Source organism: Anas acuta, chromosome 9, assembly GCF_963932015.1.
Source record: "Anas acuta chromosome 9, bAnaAcu1.1, whole genome shotgun sequence".
Taxonomy (NCBI): Eukaryota; Metazoa; Chordata; class Aves; order Anseriformes; family Anatidae; genus Anas; species Anas acuta.
In genome coordinates this window covers 16,449,385-16,469,884 of record NC_088987.1, presented here as the reverse complement: position 1 = coordinate 16,469,884, position 20,500 = coordinate 16,449,385, and the positions used below count along the sequence as shown (strand labels likewise).

The window sequence follows — 20,500 nt, the reverse complement described above, 5'->3', positions numbered from 1 at the left end:
GAGGGATAAGAAATTCAGTATTAGAAGCAGTTGGCAATAACACCTGAATACTGAAACTGTCTAAAGTGAGTATGACAGATTTGGAGCACTTCCCGGAACTTAGTGATACACTTTAAGCATCAGTTAAACCTATAGTTTCTGCACCTCATGTTTTTTTGAAGAAATACTAAAACTTGGTAGAAAGGGAAGTCCGTGTAAGGCCTCTTTTAATCTCATGTAATCTCTTTCAATCAAAAACAAGACTGGCTGGCTTCTCATGGCTACATTTGGAGCTTCATATTCTGTTTTGGGCCCCAACAAGTCTGACAAACTGGAACACATCCAGGAGATACCACCAAGACTGTCAGAGACAGTAGGAGTAGGCAGTGTCCAAAGAAAGGCTGCAGGAATGGGGTTTGTTCAGCCTGGAGAACTAAAACCAAAGGGAGAGCCTTCTGCTACTTGCCATTATGCTGAAGGGTTCTTATACAGAGGACTGAGTCAGACTCTTCAAAGACCCATTTTTTGAGAAGCAATGGGTTCAAGTCATAGCAAGAGAAATTTCAACTAGATAAAAGAAAAAAAAATTGAAAAAAAAAAAATCTATGAGGATGGTTTAGCACTGGAACACAGGCCCAGCAAGGCTGTCAAATCTCTATCCCTAGAGATATTCGTAACATGACAGGACAAGATTAAGCAACCTGGTTTACCTTTAAAGCTGACCCTGCTTTGAGCAGAGTGTTAGCCTATGAACCTCCAGATACCCCTTGTGACCTGAATTATTCTGTAATTCTATTCTAAAGTGGTAAAGCTGATGGTTGGCCATGGTCAGCCATTAATCAAAGAAACAGAAAAGCAAGAGAAAAGTTAATTTTGAAAAAAAAAAAAAAAAAAAAAAAAACATCACCCCAAACATACCACATGATTGTAAAAAAGAAAGAACTGGAAACAGGATGAACTTTGTCCTTTCGGTCAGTGCTACAAAAATTAGATGGTATTGACTCATTCAGGTGCCATTATGTTAAAAAAGAAAAACAAAAGTCAAAAACACACATGCAAAACTAAAGCAAAAAGAAAACTTCCAGTAAGATGACTGATGATGATTCTCAGGATCTATCTGTCACTTGCTTTCAAAACAATTCTAAAAGGTGTTGGTGATTATTACTTTTCCCAGCATTTGCAGTAAATGACATTTCTCATTCCTACTGAAAGCACATCATGTTTGTGTTATGTTCACTTACTTTAAAACTGTGTGTTTTGGTAGGCATAAAAAATAATGTCATTTCAGTGTAAAAAAGTCTTTAGAATGAAAAATACAGTAGAAACAAAATTTTCACCAGTCTAATCAGTCCTGGCTGTCCTCAAACAGTAAGATTAATGAGTTCCATTGTACTGTGCAATGAACAGTTTGCAGAAACCTCTGATTTGCATTTTTTTTTCTTCTCTCATCTTGATAGAACTTGGTGCTTCTGATCTAAGTTCTCACATTATCTTCACCCGCGCAGTGTTTGATTTACTCTACATTCCCCTTTCTGCAGCAGAAAACTCACCATTATCAGCCCTACTGAAAGCAAATCTGCTCTGTCAATTCTTGACATGTCTGTATCTCAGACAGGACACAGGGACAACTAGTGGTGGATCACAACCATCAGTCACCTAACAAAACACTAGAGCATGCCCACTTGTCTCAGAAAACACATCAACACTTTGCAAGAAATTACAGCCCAACACATGCAATTTGTACTCAGCATGAATCACAAAATTAAATAGTTGTTTGGGCTTCTCTTCCAATTAAGGAAATTGCCTGTTCTTCCGACAAAGCTCACTATCTAGTGAAACTCCTACAGAGCTTTTAATCAGCTCACAGTATTGGACAAGGTTTAGCATTACTACTGTTTAACAGATGGGTAAATGGAACTAACAAGTAAAGTCATTTGACTAAAGCCAAAACCAAGAAGAACCAAGAGGACAGCCTGTGTCTCGCAAACTGCTTTATCCAACAGGTAACACTGGCTGAAATAGGATGACAGTATCCTAAAAGTTTACTTATAAACACCAACTTAAAACCGGCTTTGTCCTTCTTTGAGGATGGCAAGCCTTCTGGTCATCCAGCAGGCTACTTACCAAAAATATATCTGCATAGCCAGCCAGTGACTCCACTCCCTCCTGAATACGGGCTCCTCCTGAGTCATTCAACCCAATCACAGGCGCGCCAACCAGGGCAGCTTGATCCATGACCTGGAGATGAATATAAAATCCTTGTTATTTACCTAGGTAAGCTAAAGCAGCCCGCAACTTTCTCATCAAAATGTACATCCCCTATAAAAAAATCCACCTAACAGAATTTGAACTGCTTGCGCTTAGCTTCTTCTCCTTTTCTTGTCTTAATTAGCAGTCTCTAACTGCTTACGGACACACCATGTTTTGGCTCATTCAGACTGTAGGCACATTTAATCCCTCACATCCCTCAGTATTTATCTGCCTTAGTAGCTCTGCATGTCTGGACTCATACTGCATCACCCAGTGCTTGTGCTAACTGACACAGTCACAGAGGTTTGGACCACAAAGGGACAGAGACTTCTCTGTTCATGAGAAGTCTCAATTGCAGCTAAACCAGTCCCTTGTGCAAGTCCAACCTATTCTTCAATGTTACTGCAGTGGTGACCATGTAATCTCCATAAGCAGTATATCTAACACTTGACTATCGTTCTTCACAGAATCACAGAATCATTTAGGTTGGAAGAGACCTCCAAGATCACTGAGTCCAACCTCTGACCTTACACTAACAAGTCTTCCACTAAACCATATCACTAAGCTCTACATCTAAACATCTTTTAAAGACCTCATTACAAGTTCTTCGAAAAGACTACATTTTTGAAATTTAGAACCATTACTTCTTTCTCAACACACGGTAGACAGGGAAACACTCTGTCATTTACAAATGCTTCTGCCTTCATAAACACCCAAGTACCTCAATCTCCTCTCTGTCTTATTTCCCTTCATGTTCCTACACTAAGCAACATCAATTCGATCACATGGTCTTTCTACAACCTATTCTCCAGCTCTCTGATCGTTTTGGTAACTTGCCTCAAGATCATACACAATACCACAGCAGAGTGTTGAGTGGGAAGATTAAATTCCTTACATGTTATTTTAAATATCCTTGCTTATTAGATCCCAGCAAAACATCTGCCATTTTCAAAACATTGGCATATTATATTAAAATCTGCTTCAACTCCTAAATATTTTTTCTGTAAAACTACACATGGTCAATCAATCTCCATTTTGGTATTTTAAGTTGCTTTTTCCTGCCCTTTCAGTCATTGTTACTCAATTATATCTTATTTCAGACTATTTTTAACTTTTTAAGATTTAAAAGTCAGTCCCGTCTTTCAGAGGTCTTGCAGCATCCACGTTGGATTTTATATTGCCTAGAAACACAGTAAGCATACTCGGTCATGTTCAAAATAGTAGCACCCCAGCAGCACCACAACTCCAACCAGAACACAAATCAGAAATAACTGTCTCGAGTGTCTGCAAGTAGAAACAGCTGAGAGCTAACAAAGTAAACCAGGGTTCTTCAAGCTTTGTGCCTGGGTGCCCATTTAAAAGTTGGAACATCCCCGTGGCAGACATGGGGAATGACTTTCCGATTTAAATAAAATCCCACGTTTAAAAGCCATCTGTGTGGGTTGCAAGCAGAGGTACTGTGAGCCACGAGTGGCCTTGTTTACTTAGAGGAATGTTAGGCATGGAGTTAGCAAACGTCTTATTAGAAATCAGTTGGCATTTATTGCTTCTTCCCAGAAGGCCTGTTATCCTATCAGGTCAGGTTAGTGAAACAAGTTCACTGACACTTTTTACTGCCTTCCAAGGACTTACAAGACGGATTAATTACTTATTTCAAGGTGTTTCCACCTAAATTCCTAAAATGAAAACCTAAAATAAAGCACACATCAGTATGCACATTTAGACTCCCGAAAATGTGCTTATAGACTTGACAATAGACTTTTTTTTCTGTACTGCCAGTTTTTTGGGGAACATTTCAGGCTTCACTCTCAAAAACACTTATTTTTCTTCATTTCATGGACTCAACAATTGTCTTGAAACTTGACATCATAGGTACACATTAAATAAATAGGTTCTGAAGTGTTCTCCACCACAAGTGGAACACACATTACCCTGAAGAGCCATACTAAATCCCTATTGCTTCAGGGAAACCACAGGCATTTAATGTGGTCTGAAAGACCATAAGGCTCTTCTGCAGAAGGAGTAGGCAATCTGTAGCCCAGACATACCTCCCTGGGAGCTGTGCTGCAAGATACCAAATAGCCCTGCCTCTCTGTAACTCCAGGCAAAAAGCCCATGGCAGATGATCACCACCAAAGTGGCAGCCCAAAAGCAACTTCACCCCCACATTCTGTGACATTTTACTTGCCTCAAGCAACCAATAAGGTTTGCAGGAGCCAAGATTGTCTCCCAGAACTGATTTCTGCTTCCCACAATCCAGCCCAATAAGAGCTAAAAGAAACGTGACAGACAGCACACACCCAGACAGTCTTCTCTGAGCTCTGCGCTGCCCAAGCTGCAGCCTCAGACCGAGCAGTTAATGCACCCAGACCCTTCAAAATTTGGAGTCTACCATTGAGACTGATGCCAACTGAATGCAGTAACAACTAGAAAGACTCTTATTTTTTCTAGTTCTGCTAGAATACTCTCTCTGCTTCTTTAGAAAATTGAAGTTAAAAAAAAAAAAAAAAAAAAAAAAAGGCAGGAAGCATCCCATCAATCCCATCATTCCAGTACCAGTACTTCCCTCCCATCACAAAGAGACACTGCAAAGCTCCAGTGTAAAAGGGTAACACAAATGTTTTTCCCAATATCAATACCTGGTAAAGCCAAGTATTTATGATCCAGCCCAAAGTCTTTGTGTCTTCCAGTTTTATACCCCTCACTGCTTAAGGGTGTATGCTAAGAAGTAGTAATTCCATCAGGAAAAAAGGCCTCGTGCTCAATACCTTGATTCCAACTGCACAGCAAGAAAAATTCTGGAATTTTCCCTCAGCCCATGCCACTGAACACCCATGCATGAAAGAGCCGTTGTCCTCAACACCCCTGGGATTCAAACACCAGCTTTTCCAATGAAATGAGCAGGCAAACAAGAATAGCCACAAGAGCCTAATAACAGAAGCTCTGAGTATCAAGGTGACCTCTAAGTTGTAAAACTGTTTGTCTTCAGATTCCTTACTTGTTACATTTGCTTTTTATAAATACTACACTTCACATAGCACTGTTTGTTGCAAGAAGTTTCTTCCAAGTCATTCCATATTTCTCCAGTAGACAATGGCTACTTAATCTATATTCACAGTTCGCAAGTCTCTCTAAGCTTTTGTACCATAGCAGAAAATCAACTTAAATAAAGTGTATATTATTTAGGAAAGCCCTCTTATACTTGAAAAGCTTCCACAGGGTACCTCTCTGCTCAACTGTGCTGTCACATGTTACCAAACAGAAGGAGACAGGCATTTTCAGATTGCCAGGGACATACACCATAGCCCACTAAGTCAGTCACAAATCATCTTCTCCAGCACAACATATTGGAAAAAAGGACACTGACAATCTTTTTGTTGTTGTTTTTTTACTGGGAAATATTACCTTGCAGATTTTCTGGGCGTGAGCTCCGGATAAACTACCTCCAAATACAGTAAAATCCTGGAAGCAAAACAAATTTGGAGATTAGGGAAAGAATCATTTCAATAAGCAGATGAATGAATCCCCATAACTGACCCTGATATAAAATGTGGTAAGTAAAGAGAATAATCCCACAATGCTCTACATTTGGTGAGCTGCTCCAAGGCAATCTGACTTCCTACAGCAGCCTGCAGATCACTCTTGTTCAATCCAAGTCTTCTTTACACATAAGAAGATCTTTTATACAAATTTGCCAGTGAATTCTGTGTTAAAATCACAAACTTGCTATGTCTCACTTACTTTTATTATTCTTCAAGCAAACACTCTCTACAAATATATGTTCCTCCTTCATGGAGGAACTTACCAATAGTGGAGTAGACTGCAGTAAGCCTGAGAAAATTCATGTTAAGGAGGATCCTGCTGCAAGGAGCAGAAGTAAGATAAATCTGCAAACAGGCAGAAATCCAGAACTGAAAATGTGCTGTTGCTCTATACTATACTCATGAGTTATGCTCCAAGAGTTTATTATTCTTTCATGGGTGCTGCAGTGACTGTGTCAGAGAAAACTGAGTGTTGGTGCTACCCCTGGGCCTGGGCAGATTTTGAACAAACAGCAGGAGGCCCTAGGACTAATCCAGAAGGGAAAAGGGAGATTGACACCTACTGGCACCAACAGAGCAGGTCAACATCTGGTGAGTTTCACTGATGCATTCCCACTGAGTCGAAGAAACTCTAAAAACGGTGTTGACAGAGAACACCATGACTAGCAGTTGAACTAAAAAGGAAGTGACATCTCAGGCAGCAGCTGAATTTGGAGAGGAACACAGTCATTTGTTTTTTTCTCTCTCTCTTTTTTTTTTTAAATGAGGGCACACATTTAAATTCTTTTCATATGAAAACTGACCTTCAATCTTGTTCTTTGAACAAGGCCTCTGTTCAGCTTCTATCTTTATGTTCAGGCCCTGGTATCAAAAATGCCTTTCCCTGGAAGGACTACATACCAAAGACAAAACAGGCAGGGTGCACACCTCACTCCAAGGTCACAAAGCAACAACCATTAATGGCTATGGTGGCGCTTTGAACCAGGGCTACTTCGCTGCCCAGAACAGAGGGACAGGTATCAATGAATGACAAGAAAGCTGTTCTTTCACCATGCTAAGACTTAACTAAAAGAAATCTCTATCTATGGTGTTCCCTCTGAAATATTTTTAACACAAAAAGTACAATTGATCTCTCTCTTTGACTAATTAGAGATTTCAAATCTGAGGAAAAAAAAAAAAAAAAAATGGTTCAAGGTTGTTTGGGTACCCTCTACCAGCAGTTCCAGCTGACACCTCCAGCAGGAAGCCCTGGCTCCGAAGCTTCAGACGGGACGGCAGCTCCCAGAGCTCCCAGTAAGGTGGCTCCCAGAGCTCCCAGTAAGATGCCCGCTGACACTTGTGTTGCTCCGGGAACCCAGCCATGCACAGCCAGCAGCAGCGACACAGTCCAAGTTCTCACATGCTTCCAGCACATCGTGCTCACTGGTTCCTCCATGAATTCACTCCTTGCATTTTGGGGGGGCTCCTCCAGTCTCTCAGCATATCAACACCCCACGGCATTACACTGAAGCAGTAACAGTTTCTGACTTCAGAATATTCTCACTGGCTCCGCATTTGCTTCATCTCAACTTTGTCCATGACCTCATCTCTTGCCAAAAAAAAGTTTTTAGAAAGGCTTTTTTTGCCTCTTCTTGTCTGAAAGTGCCCTGCTTCTCCCCACAGGATGTTGTATTTATCTCACGTTAATTGGCAGGAGGTAAACAAGTACATTACTACATGGTCATGGTGAAATGTCGTTAGTTTATTTCAAAAGATAAGTTAATGCTATTTAAAAAAATGAGAAGCAGAAACATACCTGACTGAAAACATAAGCCAGTCTCCCATTAATCCGTCCGCGGCCAGTCACCACACTGTCTCCAGGGTACTACATTAAAAATAAGCAAAATTAATTTAAAATAATAATTTAAAAAATCAGAGCAGCAATGACACCCATTAAAAGAAAAACACATTAATCCGCATTGACTACTAGGTCAGGGCAAAGACCAGTGTTCTCATAGGGCTGGGCTTTCATGTTTGCAGTGGGGGATCCACAATGACTTGCCTCAGTTATGAAAAGGAAGAGTAGAGGTAATGCCATGTATTAGTTGTGTATGCACGTAAAGATTTGTGAATTTTGCAATTTCCCCGCAAATTTCAGTACATCTGGAGTTAAGGCAAACCATGCCCTCATAGATAGGATGTACCTTTTATTAGAACCAGCTGATGATTTTGAAAGAAGAGAGACAGTGCATGAACCTTTCTTCAGGTCATAAACATAGCTGAAAACACTTAAGCTGGATCTGTCCTATTTTTCAGTCTGCAAATATGGGAAGAAGAAAGAATTGGAAGAGGAAATACAGCCTGTGAATCTTAAACGTCTCCTTATCAATATTGTCTTGCTTTTGACTAAATATATAGATGTCTTTCAAAACAGCAGCAGAAAAATTAACTTTACTGCTCTGTCACAAAGGAATTCCAGGCATTTCAATGCTTTTTGCTGTTTGCAGAAAAAGCGGATCGTGTAGGCTCCACTCTAAGGCCCATTTACACACAAGGTAATCTGTTCTCAGGAAGGTCACACCTGTTTGTGGGCTTTTCTCAAGCTGCACTGCTACCAGTTTACGGTTTTTGGCATGCAGGAAAGCAGAAAACACATCTCCAGTTCCAGCCTTCGTATCTCAAAGATGACTTCTAACTGCCCAGGCAGCCCATAGAGTGTCCTGGAAACGAGTGCAATCCTCACACTACCTTCAGAAACTTCCAAAAACCCAGAGAAATTCAATGCTAAACTAATGTTCCAGCTCACTGCCCACCAAATAAGTCACCTGTCTTGAAACACAATCTGTAGCTCACTGAAAGGTGAATTTTGAAGGACACGGAAAAAAATTAACCCTGTTGTCACCCTGAGGACTTTGCTGCTCCTCCTATCTTCAGAAACAGCACCTTGTTATCAGCACTGTGGGATTCAGTGTTGAACACCATGATGAAAGGTAGCACAGGAGTTCATTCAATTTGCTGGGGAACAGTAAGAAAGAAAAAAAAGGTGTTTGCTCCTGCACTCAACCCGAGCAGAGAACATCTAGCATGACACCCACAGTGTGCAGCTGCAACTTGAAGGACTACAGAACATTCAATGGTTGACTTAGCGCATAAACAGAAGCTGCAGCCACTGTATGCAGCACGGGGCAGCGACACACATGGAGCAGCTTCTCACCACATCCCAAAACAGTACAACCCCCAGGAAAGAGGGCCTTTTGCTACAGGAAGACTCACACTGAACAGGCTCATCTGCACTAGCCGCCTACACATCCCAGCATGTTTGTCAGCCACTTCTGTACCAAACTGCAACAAAATACTTTGCCTGTGTAGTGATTTTTTCAGGCATTGATGTTGCTGTGAGAGACTTCAGGGAACCACAGATTGTTCCTCTACATGACAAACCTCATGTACCACGTTAGTTCAGGATACAGGGCCACGTATCAAAAACTGCATAAGCAAAGCAGATTGCAGCTTGTTAACAGACCAGTATAACTGCTTGAATTTCCAGACGTATCAGATTATAAGGCCCTAAAGGGTTTTATAACTCTGTAGTTTGGTAAGCATAAATATAGATCTGAATTATTATTTATCTAAGACAATATCCAAGGAGATATTTGAACCAAACAGGTCATCTTCTAAAAAAGTTATTAAGTTTAAACAATGGAAAAATAAACCGTGTAAACAGTTAAAAGGAAATTCCAAGTGACAAAAGGACATTTGCAAACCCCTTCCAAACCCAAAACAGTAAGATAAGCTGTGTGTGAACAGAAGAGTATTTTCAATTGCTTGGATGGCTGAACAGCAAAGGACAAAGAAAAAAGAGTTATATGAAATCAAAATACCTTATTCTTGCTAGAGTCCATCCCAAAGTCAGAACATCGGTGTTCCACAAACATGTCATATTCATCAAAACTGTCAGGGTCCAGCAACAGAAGAATTCGTTCTCTTGCTGTCAGCTTTCCCTGAAATGGAGCAAGCAACAATTAATGCAGCCATCAGGTAGATCTGGCTCTGTTTGCTGACCATCAGTGGACATAGTTGAATGAAACAGTCCCTCGCTTCATCTGCTATATTGGCCCCACTAAGCAACTGCACGCCCCTAATCTGGAAATAAGTGATTATCCTCCTTAAAAACAAAGATAACGCAAGCTAAGCTTTGAAAAGAAGGCTGGCTATTGGAACAGCACTGCCACAAGATAAAGGAAACAATCTCTGCGTCTTTTCAACAAGATATAATAGCATCACAGCTATTTTTGCTTACACATTTGAATGATATTAAGGCCTTTGTTCTATTCCTAACCATGGAGCCATTCCGCAGCTAAACCAGCCTTTACCAACAGTTCAGGGCCCTCAATGATACTTGACCATGTCAAGCGAAAAGAAAAAGGAAATATAACAGCCTGCAGGGATTTTCTGACAAGTTCCTTTGGTTCTTTTCCTATTGGACACCAATGCAGGCAAAAGTACAGCAAAGGCCAAGAACCTAATTAACTAACCAGGTATGCATGGCCCTTGCTCAGTACTAATGATGCCAAGCAGCAATAAGTGATGGTTCTTTTTGTAAACTTTGCCTTCTAAACAAATTTACTTCCAAGCCAGGTAAGCATCCGCATACAGAGGTCAGGGCTTGCTACAAAGCACGAGCTGTGCACCCGCACTGCCTTCTTCCTGGGGACTCTGCCTCAACACGACATTCAGCACCAGGGCCCTTTACAGAGCTCCTGCCCTGAGGGTTAAAAAGTTCACGAAGAGAACAAAGGTAGGACGAACGCGAGCTGCATGTTTAATCTGTGTGAAACACAGAATATGATGTTCGAGGGCCCTCGATGAGCAGAAATGCTTGTATATCAGCACGTCAGTGTCCCCAACTAACTTCGTAAGCCCTGAACTCCTTCAGATGCTGCCTATCTCCAGAAGGGAACTCGCTGCCGGGCACAGTGAGCGCCCACACAGCCTGCAGGTGAGCGGCTACTGCTGCCTCCGGGCTGCTGCCAGGCCACCGAGTGCCTCTGGGGCCCGTCCAGAAACACCGAACAGCAGCAGGGAAACGATGCTGCCACCCTGCTCGGCACTGCCTAAATTCTGAGTCTCACAATTCAGCAGTCGTCGTCCCTCCCAGCTGCCCTCTCCCCTGCCCTGTTTCCATTGCTCCAGCTCCGCGCTCTCCCCTCGGGTCCCTCGCTCCAGACCCTCGCCGCTGCTTGCCCTGCCCTGCCCCTCGCCCCAGCGCTCCGCAGCCGACGGAAATTCTCCTTTTGTCCTGGCGAGCAACAGGTACCGCCGCTCTGAGGGGCCGCCCCGGCCAAGCTCCTGCCACAAACCACAACCGGCCCGCGGCGTGGCGAGGGCGCTGGGGGCCGGCTCCCCTGTCCCGTCCCGCCGTGCTGTGCCGCCCCCCGGTGCCGCCCTGAGGCGGGACGGCCCCGCTGCTCACCCGCTTGTGCTGCGCCTCGATGCGGGCCGTGCCGCCGCCCAGCAGCGCGGCTCGCCGCTTCTCCTCGATGCGCTGCGGCACGGCGGGCGGGCGGCCCCCCGAGGCGGCCCCGCGGCTCCCCGCAGCCGCCCGGCCCCGCACCGCCCCCGCCGCCCGCCGCAGCAGGCGCAGCGCCGCCATGGCCCCCACCAGCACCGACAACACCGACACCGGCGCCTGCGCACGGCCCGGCCCGGCCCCGCGCCTCCCCGCGGCCGGGGGACGCCGCGGCGCTGCCCCTCAGGCGGCCGCGGGCAGCCGCCGGGCTCCGTCACGGCGCTGCCCGGCCCCCGCGGGCTGCCCGCAGCTCCCCCCCGCCTCCGGGCCGCCCTCCCCTGCCGGCTCCGGGCGGAGCGGCTGTGGCAGAGCGATGTGGAGAGGCAGCCGGCCTCCCCGCCCCGCCGCCGGGTTTGGTTTGGGGGTGGTTGCGGTCCGGAGCAGGCGCAGGCACCTCAGGAAATTTGCCTCGCGGAGCAGGCTGCAAGAGAAAGCGTTTGGTAGGCGTTGAGCTGCTGTGCTGTGCTGTGCAACGTCAACGTCCTAAGCACAACCAGGAACGTAAGCATGGCCATGTAGATCTCACAAGGGTGTTTGAAGAATCTCCAAAATTGTTGGGTTTCGTAGCAAGCTGCCATAAAATAATTCACCTTGGAAGAGCTCTCAGGCTCCAGTCTAGCCACCCACTCAGAACAGAGACAGCACTGAATTTATGCTAGATTTCTCAGGGTTTTGTCAGTTTGATCTTGAAAGCCCACAAGGATTGGGACTGGCATGCCTTTGAGTCCCTATTTCAGTCTGACTGGCCTCCTAGGGGAGACTAATTTTCCCCCCCATCCCTTCTATTAGGTAGGAACCTACTGAGTTTAGGTCAACTAACTCTTATCCTTGAACTACACACCTCAATAAAGAGAGGAGACAAAGACAGGCTCTTCACTACTGGAAGGCTGCTAATAGGGGTGTCCTCAAAGTCTTCTCCTCTCCAGGCTAACGAGGAAAAAGCTGCCTTTCCTCCTAAGACACCCTTCAGCCTGCAGCCACCATGGCATCCCTCTTCTGGTCATCTACTGAGCCTCAGTGCAATGTCCAACCATGGAAACAAACATACTGTAAGAGATGCTGTGAGAAGCCTTTCCCAAGTCCAGGTGGATGACAGCCACTGCTCTTCCCTCACCCACAGAGCTTGTCGGCTCATTATTAGGAGGCACTGAGGCTGGTCAAGCATGATTCACCCTTGGTAAATCTACACTGGTTATTCCCAAGCACCTTCTCCTTCGTGTGCCCCAGGAAGGCAATCCAAGAGGATTTGCCCCATAGTTTTCTTCAGAGACCAAAGTGCAACTGACTGCCCTGTGGTTCCCTCACAGCATCCTCCTTGCTCTTTTTGTTGATGGGTGTAATGCTGGCCTTTCCCTAGTCAGTGATCTCCCCTGGTCTCCACAACCTTTCAGAGATGCCTTGCTATGACAGCAGACGGCTCTCAGCACACTCAGATGTCTCCTGTCTCATCCCCCAGACTGTGAGGGTCCAGCTTTCTCAGTAATCGCTGACTTCCTCCTCCTCCTCCTCCAGCAGCAATTGTGCCTCTTTGCATCCTGCCTCGAGGCATGAAGACCTGGGGAGATCTTGTCAGCGAAGACCACGAAAAGGCAGGCACTGAGTACCTCATGCACACCCTGGCTAGCGTGGGACTGTTTGGGGCTGTAAAGTTTCCAGCCCTCCACACCCCAGTCAGAATAACTGCAAGATATCAGCTGCATTCCTGCCTATCTGAGGCAGCTGCTCCTCCACAGCAGCTGAATAGGTACATGACACTCCCTAACCAGGAGTCAGTCAAAAAACAAGAAGTGTAGGTTCTCCCTGATCGAGAAATAGCCAAAGCAGCAAACAGATAGCAGCACATGTTTGAAGTGAAAGCCTCCTCTCTCCCTCAGTGGAAACTTTTTGTTATGCTGCAGGTTGGTCAAGTATCGCTCAGGCTGGCTCCAACAGCTTCTTCATTAAAGATGCTTGTGAGGAGCAATTCTGCAGCTTTAGAAATTAAACCAACCACTATTAAGAACACAGATCACATGCAAGGAAGGTTAGAAAACTGCATTCTGGGAACTAAGAGACTTCAGAAAGACCCCATCCTGGAAGAGAAAGTTGACTTGCCTCAACGGCATGGCAAAGGGGATACTAGAAGCAAAGAAGCATTCTTCAAATAGTTGAAGTGCTGCCCAACGGAGGAGTAGAGGGGAAATGGAATTTAAACTGTTGTAGGTTACGCGTAAACAACAACTACAGAGTGGAGAAGCCAAAAAAAGACTTTTAGGAACTTGCTAGAAGTATGAAAACTAGTAAACACTTTTTCAAAGACATGAGGAAAAGGAGGCATGCCAGAGAATCTGGCAGTCAGACAAATCAAGATTAAAGGGATCACTCAGAGATTATAAAACCATTGCAGAAAAAAATATATACATATAATCTTTTATATTTGAATTCAGTGCAAAAGAACTTAATATTTCTGTGCCAAGAACTCTTTTTACTTGATGAAGGGACACACTGGAGGTTCTGTTTTACCCTGAAGACTGGGAGATTAAGTTACAGAATAAACCATTAACACTGATTAGAAGCTCTTGAAACTAAGTTGTCAATGGGTGAAAAGGGTGGTCCTGTCACGAACAAACAGCTGTTTAGGAGACAAAAAGTAAGAGTAAAGGGTAGGTTTTCACAGTGGAAAGAGTTTACCAGTGAGTCCCAGAGGACTGAGTTGGGACGTATTCTGTTTACCACAGCTATGAAAGATACAGGGAAAGCTTAGTGAACTGCAGTTTCCTGCTGAGACCAAGTGATTTGGTTAACAACAGTTATGATGCTTGGCAAAATAATCACAGAAGGACCTCACAGAACTCAGAGAATGCTGAAATCCAAGTAGATGTCAAGTGATGCACCAGGGAAAAAAATGCCAAGAATACATAGGCATCAGACTCTTTAACTGTCTATTACCAAAAGGAACAAGTTCATAATACCTCTGCAAAAAACATGAGTTCAGTTTTCAACAGTGGTGAAAAAGTAAACTGAGTACTAGTAAGGATTATAAAGGTGATCAAAACAGAAAACACGTTATGCCTCAGAATAGAGGCATATCTCTAATATTGTGGGCAGTTCTCATCTCCTCTAGCACATTGTGCCCCACTCTTGAAAATGAGACATATTTATGTAAATTTATACACTCTCTAGTACTTATATACACACACACAAACACATACAACCAGAAAGAGAGAAAAGAACAGAGTTGATAAAGTGTACAAAGTGACTTCTGTAGTTCTGTAAGAGAAGCAAGTGAATAGTCCTCTACCTGGAAAAGGCACAGCTGAGGTAGCATGACAGACACCTACAAAATCAGGCTTGGCACAGGGGGGTGGCTGGGGCCTGACCAGTCACCATCTATTCCAACACAAGTATTACAGGCTTCAACTGGAACAAGCAAGTGGATGATACACTAAAAAAAAAAAAAAAAAAACAAAAAAAAAACAAAGAGGTATTTTCCATACCATACAGAGCTGAAGTAAGGAAATACCAGAGGATACTGTGTGTACCAGAAGTATTTGGAAAACACCTGCATGAATTAATGGAAGATAAATTCATCTAAGACTATAAAATACAAAGGTATTACTGCTGTCTTCAGATGTATCCAAGATACAAACTGCTGGGAGATAGGAAACTATGCTAGGAAACTAATACTATATGCTTTTATTATTACTGTCCCCTACATACTTGCTGGTGGCTGCTTTTGGAAGCAGGATACTGGGCTAAGTTCTGACACAGTCATTCTTACAGTCCTGCATTGTTGTTTTAAGTTAGATATTGTCTTAGAGATGTGACAGAAATGTCACAGTTACCCATGCAGTCAGCAACAAAAATTCCCCAGGTAGTTTCTCAAGAAACGCAATTCAGTGAAAGAGGAGAAAGGATTTGGAGGCCAAATCCAGTTACAAGAGGGCTTTGAAACACGAGAAAGCAGTCTCCCACTATCCATTTTATCATGTTCAGGCAAACAGTAATTTGTGTATATTTTTGGTAAACAGAAGCAGTCAATAAAAAACAGCTCCATCATCAATTTGTATTCCTATAAGAAACGGCCCAAGGTCGTGACTGTTGGTTGATTTGTTAACTCAGGATGGTTTACTTGGGCATATAAAAGGTAAATTATTTTTCCCAGCAAAGTATGTACAGCAGCACTCTCAGTAAACCTAAATGAAGCAGTGGAGCACGTGCAGAGGTGAGCAAGTGTTTCTGCACTAGCAGTTTGGCCCAGAATCAGCCTGAATAATTAGTGCTAATCCCAGATCATCTCTACTTGCTATGTGCTGTTCCAAACTGAACTAAAGTGAAAGTCCTGTTCTGGCAGGTCTCCTACACTCCTGGAAGCCCAGGTGCTGAACCAACTCACAGCACAGATGAGCTAGAGATTCACAAAAATCAGCAGACCTCAGACAAGATAAAAAGCCAAATCTGGATTCATGAATATTAAAACCAGATCAGTGATCACTTCAGACATGCTGTACAACACAAGGTTGTCTCAGTTGTATATTTTACTGCTATCAAATATTGGTATTACATTGTTTAAAACTGAGAACTTTATATTCTTTTTTTCTGATGTGGTAAAATAATGACTCTGTACTGTTTTCTCAAAATACTCTGTCAGAAGACCTCTGAGTAAATATAAAGCATTTGTCAGGGGAGTAACTACAAAGTATCTGTTGAAACAGGCAGTTGTAGTCTTCCAGCGTCAAAACCAAGAAAAAACAGCACGGGAATTAGTAATCTAACTATCATCAGGCAGAAGATTTTTCATTAAAATACAAAAGGTTGAAAATGTGTTAGTCAAAGAAAAGGTGCACGGAGGGCATGCAGATCTAGGAAGTCACAGTAATATGTATTCGCCTGGAGGGGTAATTAAGCAGTCAAGGAAATGAGTAAGACCAGTGTTTTCCAGCAGTGTTTCTGTCCTGTTTGCAACTCAGATCCAAAGGGGAGAGGTCAGAATACCCCTGTTTTGATAATAATAATAGTTAAACCACCACGCTAAAAAATAGCCCATGTTTCTGAAAGAGGGGCTCCTTTGTGGCAGTTTCTGTAGTGCTGGTCAACATTGCTGCTCATGAGCAGCTGGGGGATGACCAAAAAGGAGAGGAGCAAAAATACAGAATTTGCTCAAAGGTCCAAATTGATTTTTGATTTTGAGCTCTTGCAGTGTGACTTGGAAACAGTCATCATCCTGAGCTGGGTAGCGCATGGGAAAGCTAGTACAAGAAGAAAGTGGCACTTCATCTGAACTGAAAGAGGCCCTGAGATTTTCCTGGCATTCATGGAAAATAACAAGAACTCTGAGCCTAAAGTAACAACAGTTGATTTTGGATTTGTGGTACTGTATTTGTGAGAAAAGGCTGGAAGTACTTTTATTTCTTTGTTTGGCAATAACATGAAAAAGGAAACAGCTTCAGCGAGGAGATGGACAGCTGTGAGCTTTATCAGTATCATTCCACATCTAATACATATGTTGGAAATCTGCTTTGTGACATTTTCAAAGATACAGTAAACAGATTTATTTTTTACATTAGCCACAATATAGTCTACACACACAGTTCATTTAAATACCACTATAGGGAAGAAGAAAAAAAAAAAAAAACGGAAAAGGGTACTTTTATAAATATAAAGTAGCTCAACATAGAACATGTCTAGCATCTAGTAAAAGCTCTAGGGCCCAGTTCTGGAAAAAGGAGGAATTGATCTCATCTGACAGAACTTGGGAGTTACAAAGATCAGCCCCATGGCTTCTGCCTATACCTACACAATTTAATAACAACAGGAGGAACTTGATTACCAGAGATCTAATATGATATGCAAAATGCGTGACCGTACTTGACGCCGATTCAGATAGAACAATTATTAGGCCAGGCATGCTCACACAGCTGGAGAAGAGATTGCAGTTACACCCACTAGCCTGTTTCAGGTTCGTGAAGTGCTGGGACAACAGTCATCCTCCAAAGGAGAAAAGCTGTACCGAATAATAAATGCTGAGGAACATGTCCTACAAATTCAGTCTATTATAATTCCTTTTAAACTCATCACCCAAATGAAGTAACTGAATTGTGAGTGACTGGCTGGTAGACAACAACAAGAAAAACTCACAGCAGTAGAGAGTAGCATTTGTACTGAGATCCCCAGCACCTTAAAATTCCTGGGGAATATGAAGTGTCAAGGCCTTATGAATCCAAACCAGAAACAAATTCCTGCTTGGTTATCAGGTGTTTATGTAAAGCAGCAGATAGTTTAAAAATAAAGTAACCACAGTTGCAGGGCACTGGTGGGCCTAACATATACTCTTATAGAACTGCTCAGGGTTGTGTATTTCAACATTCAATAACAGTGTAAAAAAAAAACTTTCTAGCTTAGAACAGGGAATTCCTCTGTACCAGTAAAGATACAAACTGCATTGCACTGCTTCAGGTCTTGAGCTTGATAACATAGATGCCTTTTTTCTTCTTTTTTGGAAGGCTAGTTGCAAGTACAGACTCCAATAAAGAAGCAGGGATTGGTTTCTTCATAAATAGATGTGTACTTGAAAGAAAGGGCCACCACAGCTCCTCCTATAGCTCTTAAGAATAAGATATCCCTAGACGTGGCATTGAAGGCATGACCTTCTCAAAGCAAAGATAACCAGTCTTAGAGAGAGACCCTCATATTAGACCAGTAAGCAACTGGAATTCCTTTTGGAAAACGTGGCCACTCCGGAACAACACGTGAGAACACTTTTGGACACATAGGGAAAAAACTTGTTACAATGGGAAAGTCTCCTGTTCATTCATGAATGCAAGATGAGGCAAAACCAAGGGATGGGGGATGCCTGTATGCCATTTCACCAAGACTCTGAAGTCACATTTTTATACTACCTCAGACATTTGGGGGTGACAAAACTAAAAAGATATTTTTGTATGACAAAATGGAAGAAGAATTCAGAAGGAAGGGAGGAAGGGGCACAAACAAGGTAATTGATGTTTTGTTGAGGTCTTGTTGGGATGGTAGCAGGGGGGGTGCAGGTAACGAAGGATCACCTCACAGGAAAGCCCACAAGCTTTGCAGAGTAACACTGACCATCTTCACTTCCTTCTGATTGCTTTTTGGCAAAACTCAGTCTTAGTCTTTCTTGGAAGCTGTGAGAAGGTTTGGTTTTGCTCATTTCTTCTGTAGTTACTGTGATTTAGTATTTATTAGTGTTTGCCTTTTTTTTTTTTTATTATTATTAATTATTTGATAACATTGGCTCTGAAAACACAAGCACCATTGACTATGTTAGACTGTGACTGTTACAATCACTCCAGTCTTACCCTGTCTGTCTTTTCATGATATCTAGCATGCAATGACACAGAGGAAAATACGTATCAAACCCAACAAGCCAGCAATTAGAATCAAATTTGTCATTGCCATTGGTCTCCTATTTGTCTGGGGAAAAACAAAACACCAAACCACTAGTTTCATCATGTCAGGCTTTCTGGAGCAGCATACATGGTCACTTTTCTTTTTTTCTTTCCCTTTTCAGCTGATTTAGTAAGTCAGTGACTTTCCCTTAAAGACGCAGCACTACACTAATTATATGGTTTAGGATATGCCACTTTCACAACAGAAGGATCTCTTGACACGGGGAGCTCCATCACCTCATGGTTTATGTAATACATTTATGATGAACCATCCATTGAGATCTAAACAGTTATTCTGTTCAAGTGCTGTAGTGAAGACTCAAAGGCTTAAAACAAGTTCATAGGCCATATTCTAACCTAATCTAAATGAAGTGTCTAGTTCTTCCCAAATGCAGCCATGGGCAGAATTTTCAAAGGAACTGGAAATGAAATAACATCCCTATTCTAACCTTATTCCAATTCATTCTACACTGAAAATAGATAAAAGGTTGTAAATTAAAAGATTAGCACACCAGCTCAGACTCTAAGCCACCAAATAACGCATTGATCCGTGACCACAGTCACCTGAGGGCTGGTCAGTCAGATGGGCAGGGAGGGGCGTGCAACTGCAGAGGTAGCTGATGGGTAGTCTTTAACCCCCCTTGTAAAGAGAAGGTGCTTATTTGCTGGCCAAGACTGAGGAATTTGGTACATTGAAACAGCACCAGGTCTGAAATATTGAGTTGATTTTTACACACAAGGAAAATATGTAAGAACTTTTTTTTTTTTTTTTAAGTAGCATTCTCAATAAGTTTTATAAATACATAGCCAATCTAGTAAAGGCTACTGAAAGCTGCTTCCACTGGCATATGAAATAGTTTGTTGAGTGTTTCAGGGCTTGCTTATTATCCAGCACATACCACCAGCTGAAGAGATAGACAAGCAATAGGAATACTTGCACCACAAGGCTTTTAGTACCAGGGAGCTGCACAATTGGCTACCCCACAGGGGAAAGCAAGCCTGGAACTCACAACAAGGCAGGCAGGGGCAGTACAAACACTGACAAGAAACACAGTGCCACAGTACCCAAACAAAAAGAGCAGAACAGGTCCAGCAACAGCAAAAAGAGCCAGCCCAGCAATTGCCATACCTCCGCAGTGATGAGGTGGGTCCAAGGCTAGAGCAGGAAATCAGCAGGCCAGACACAGCAAAGCTCAGAAAAGGGTAAGGTCTTGAGCTTGGAGGCAGCTCCTAGGGCAAAACAGAGAGGGCATAGCTGAAACTTCTCACAACATGGCTCTTTCCTCAGCAGTCTGGCCAAGGTCACACAGCTGTACCACATCAGAGCTGGCCTCAAGCTCAGGCAGGCAGCCAAACCTCTGAGGGCAAGGGGGGAAGACCCTAACTAGGCCCTAGTATTAATTGTACTACTCTGTGTCCTAGTGATCACAAACAACTGAGGGCCTCAGGAATTGCTCCTGAGAACAGTGATGCTGATAGAAGCAATCACAGAGGTTGGAAAAATTATATCTGCCTCTTGGACTGCGCTAGTAGAAACCTGGACCCTCAGGTCAAGCATTTGAATAAAACAAAAGTCAGATGCAGCAGATCAACTGGCAATACTTAAAAAAAGCACCATGGGCTTTCCTTGGTCAGAAGCGTATCAGCTACCCAGTCTTGCTATCACATTTTTGTATTAGGTTATTACTGTAATTTTCAAGAGTAAGATTTACTTTTAGTTCTAGAGGAAGCTTGCATTAACTATCCTGCGAGGCTTGCAGTTGTTCTCAGGTAGAGCC

At 43.1% G+C, this 20,500-nt stretch overlaps 1 protein-coding gene across 3 annotated transcripts in view; it reads right to left on the bottom strand.

Moving 5' to 3' along the window:
* The window catches only part of PCCB (propionyl-CoA carboxylase subunit beta), a 36,517-nt gene extending 16,461 nt beyond the window's left edge, over nucleotides 1–20,056 (bottom strand). The window contains exons 1-6 of one of the 3 annotated variants that reach the window (XM_068692797.1): nucleotides 20,039–20,056; nucleotides 19,852–19,952; nucleotides 9,632–9,751; nucleotides 7,567–7,635; nucleotides 5,635–5,691; nucleotides 2,104–2,217 (exon numbers count right to left, since the gene is read on the bottom strand). In XM_068692797.1, the coding sequence (XP_068548898.1) occupies nucleotides 2,104–2,217; nucleotides 5,635–5,691; nucleotides 7,567–7,635; nucleotides 9,632–9,685 (294 nt within the window). In that variant the 5' untranslated portion in view covers nucleotides 9,686–9,751; nucleotides 19,852–19,952; nucleotides 20,039–20,056. Of the gene's footprint in view, nucleotides 1–2,103; nucleotides 2,218–5,634; nucleotides 5,692–7,566; nucleotides 7,636–9,631; nucleotides 9,752–10,360; nucleotides 10,551–11,223; nucleotides 11,455–19,851; nucleotides 19,953–20,038 lie in introns of those variants that run through there. The other 2 variants (XM_068692796.1, XM_068692798.1) reach the window with 2 other exon arrangements.
* Nucleotides 20,057–20,500: the final 444 nt, after the last annotated feature.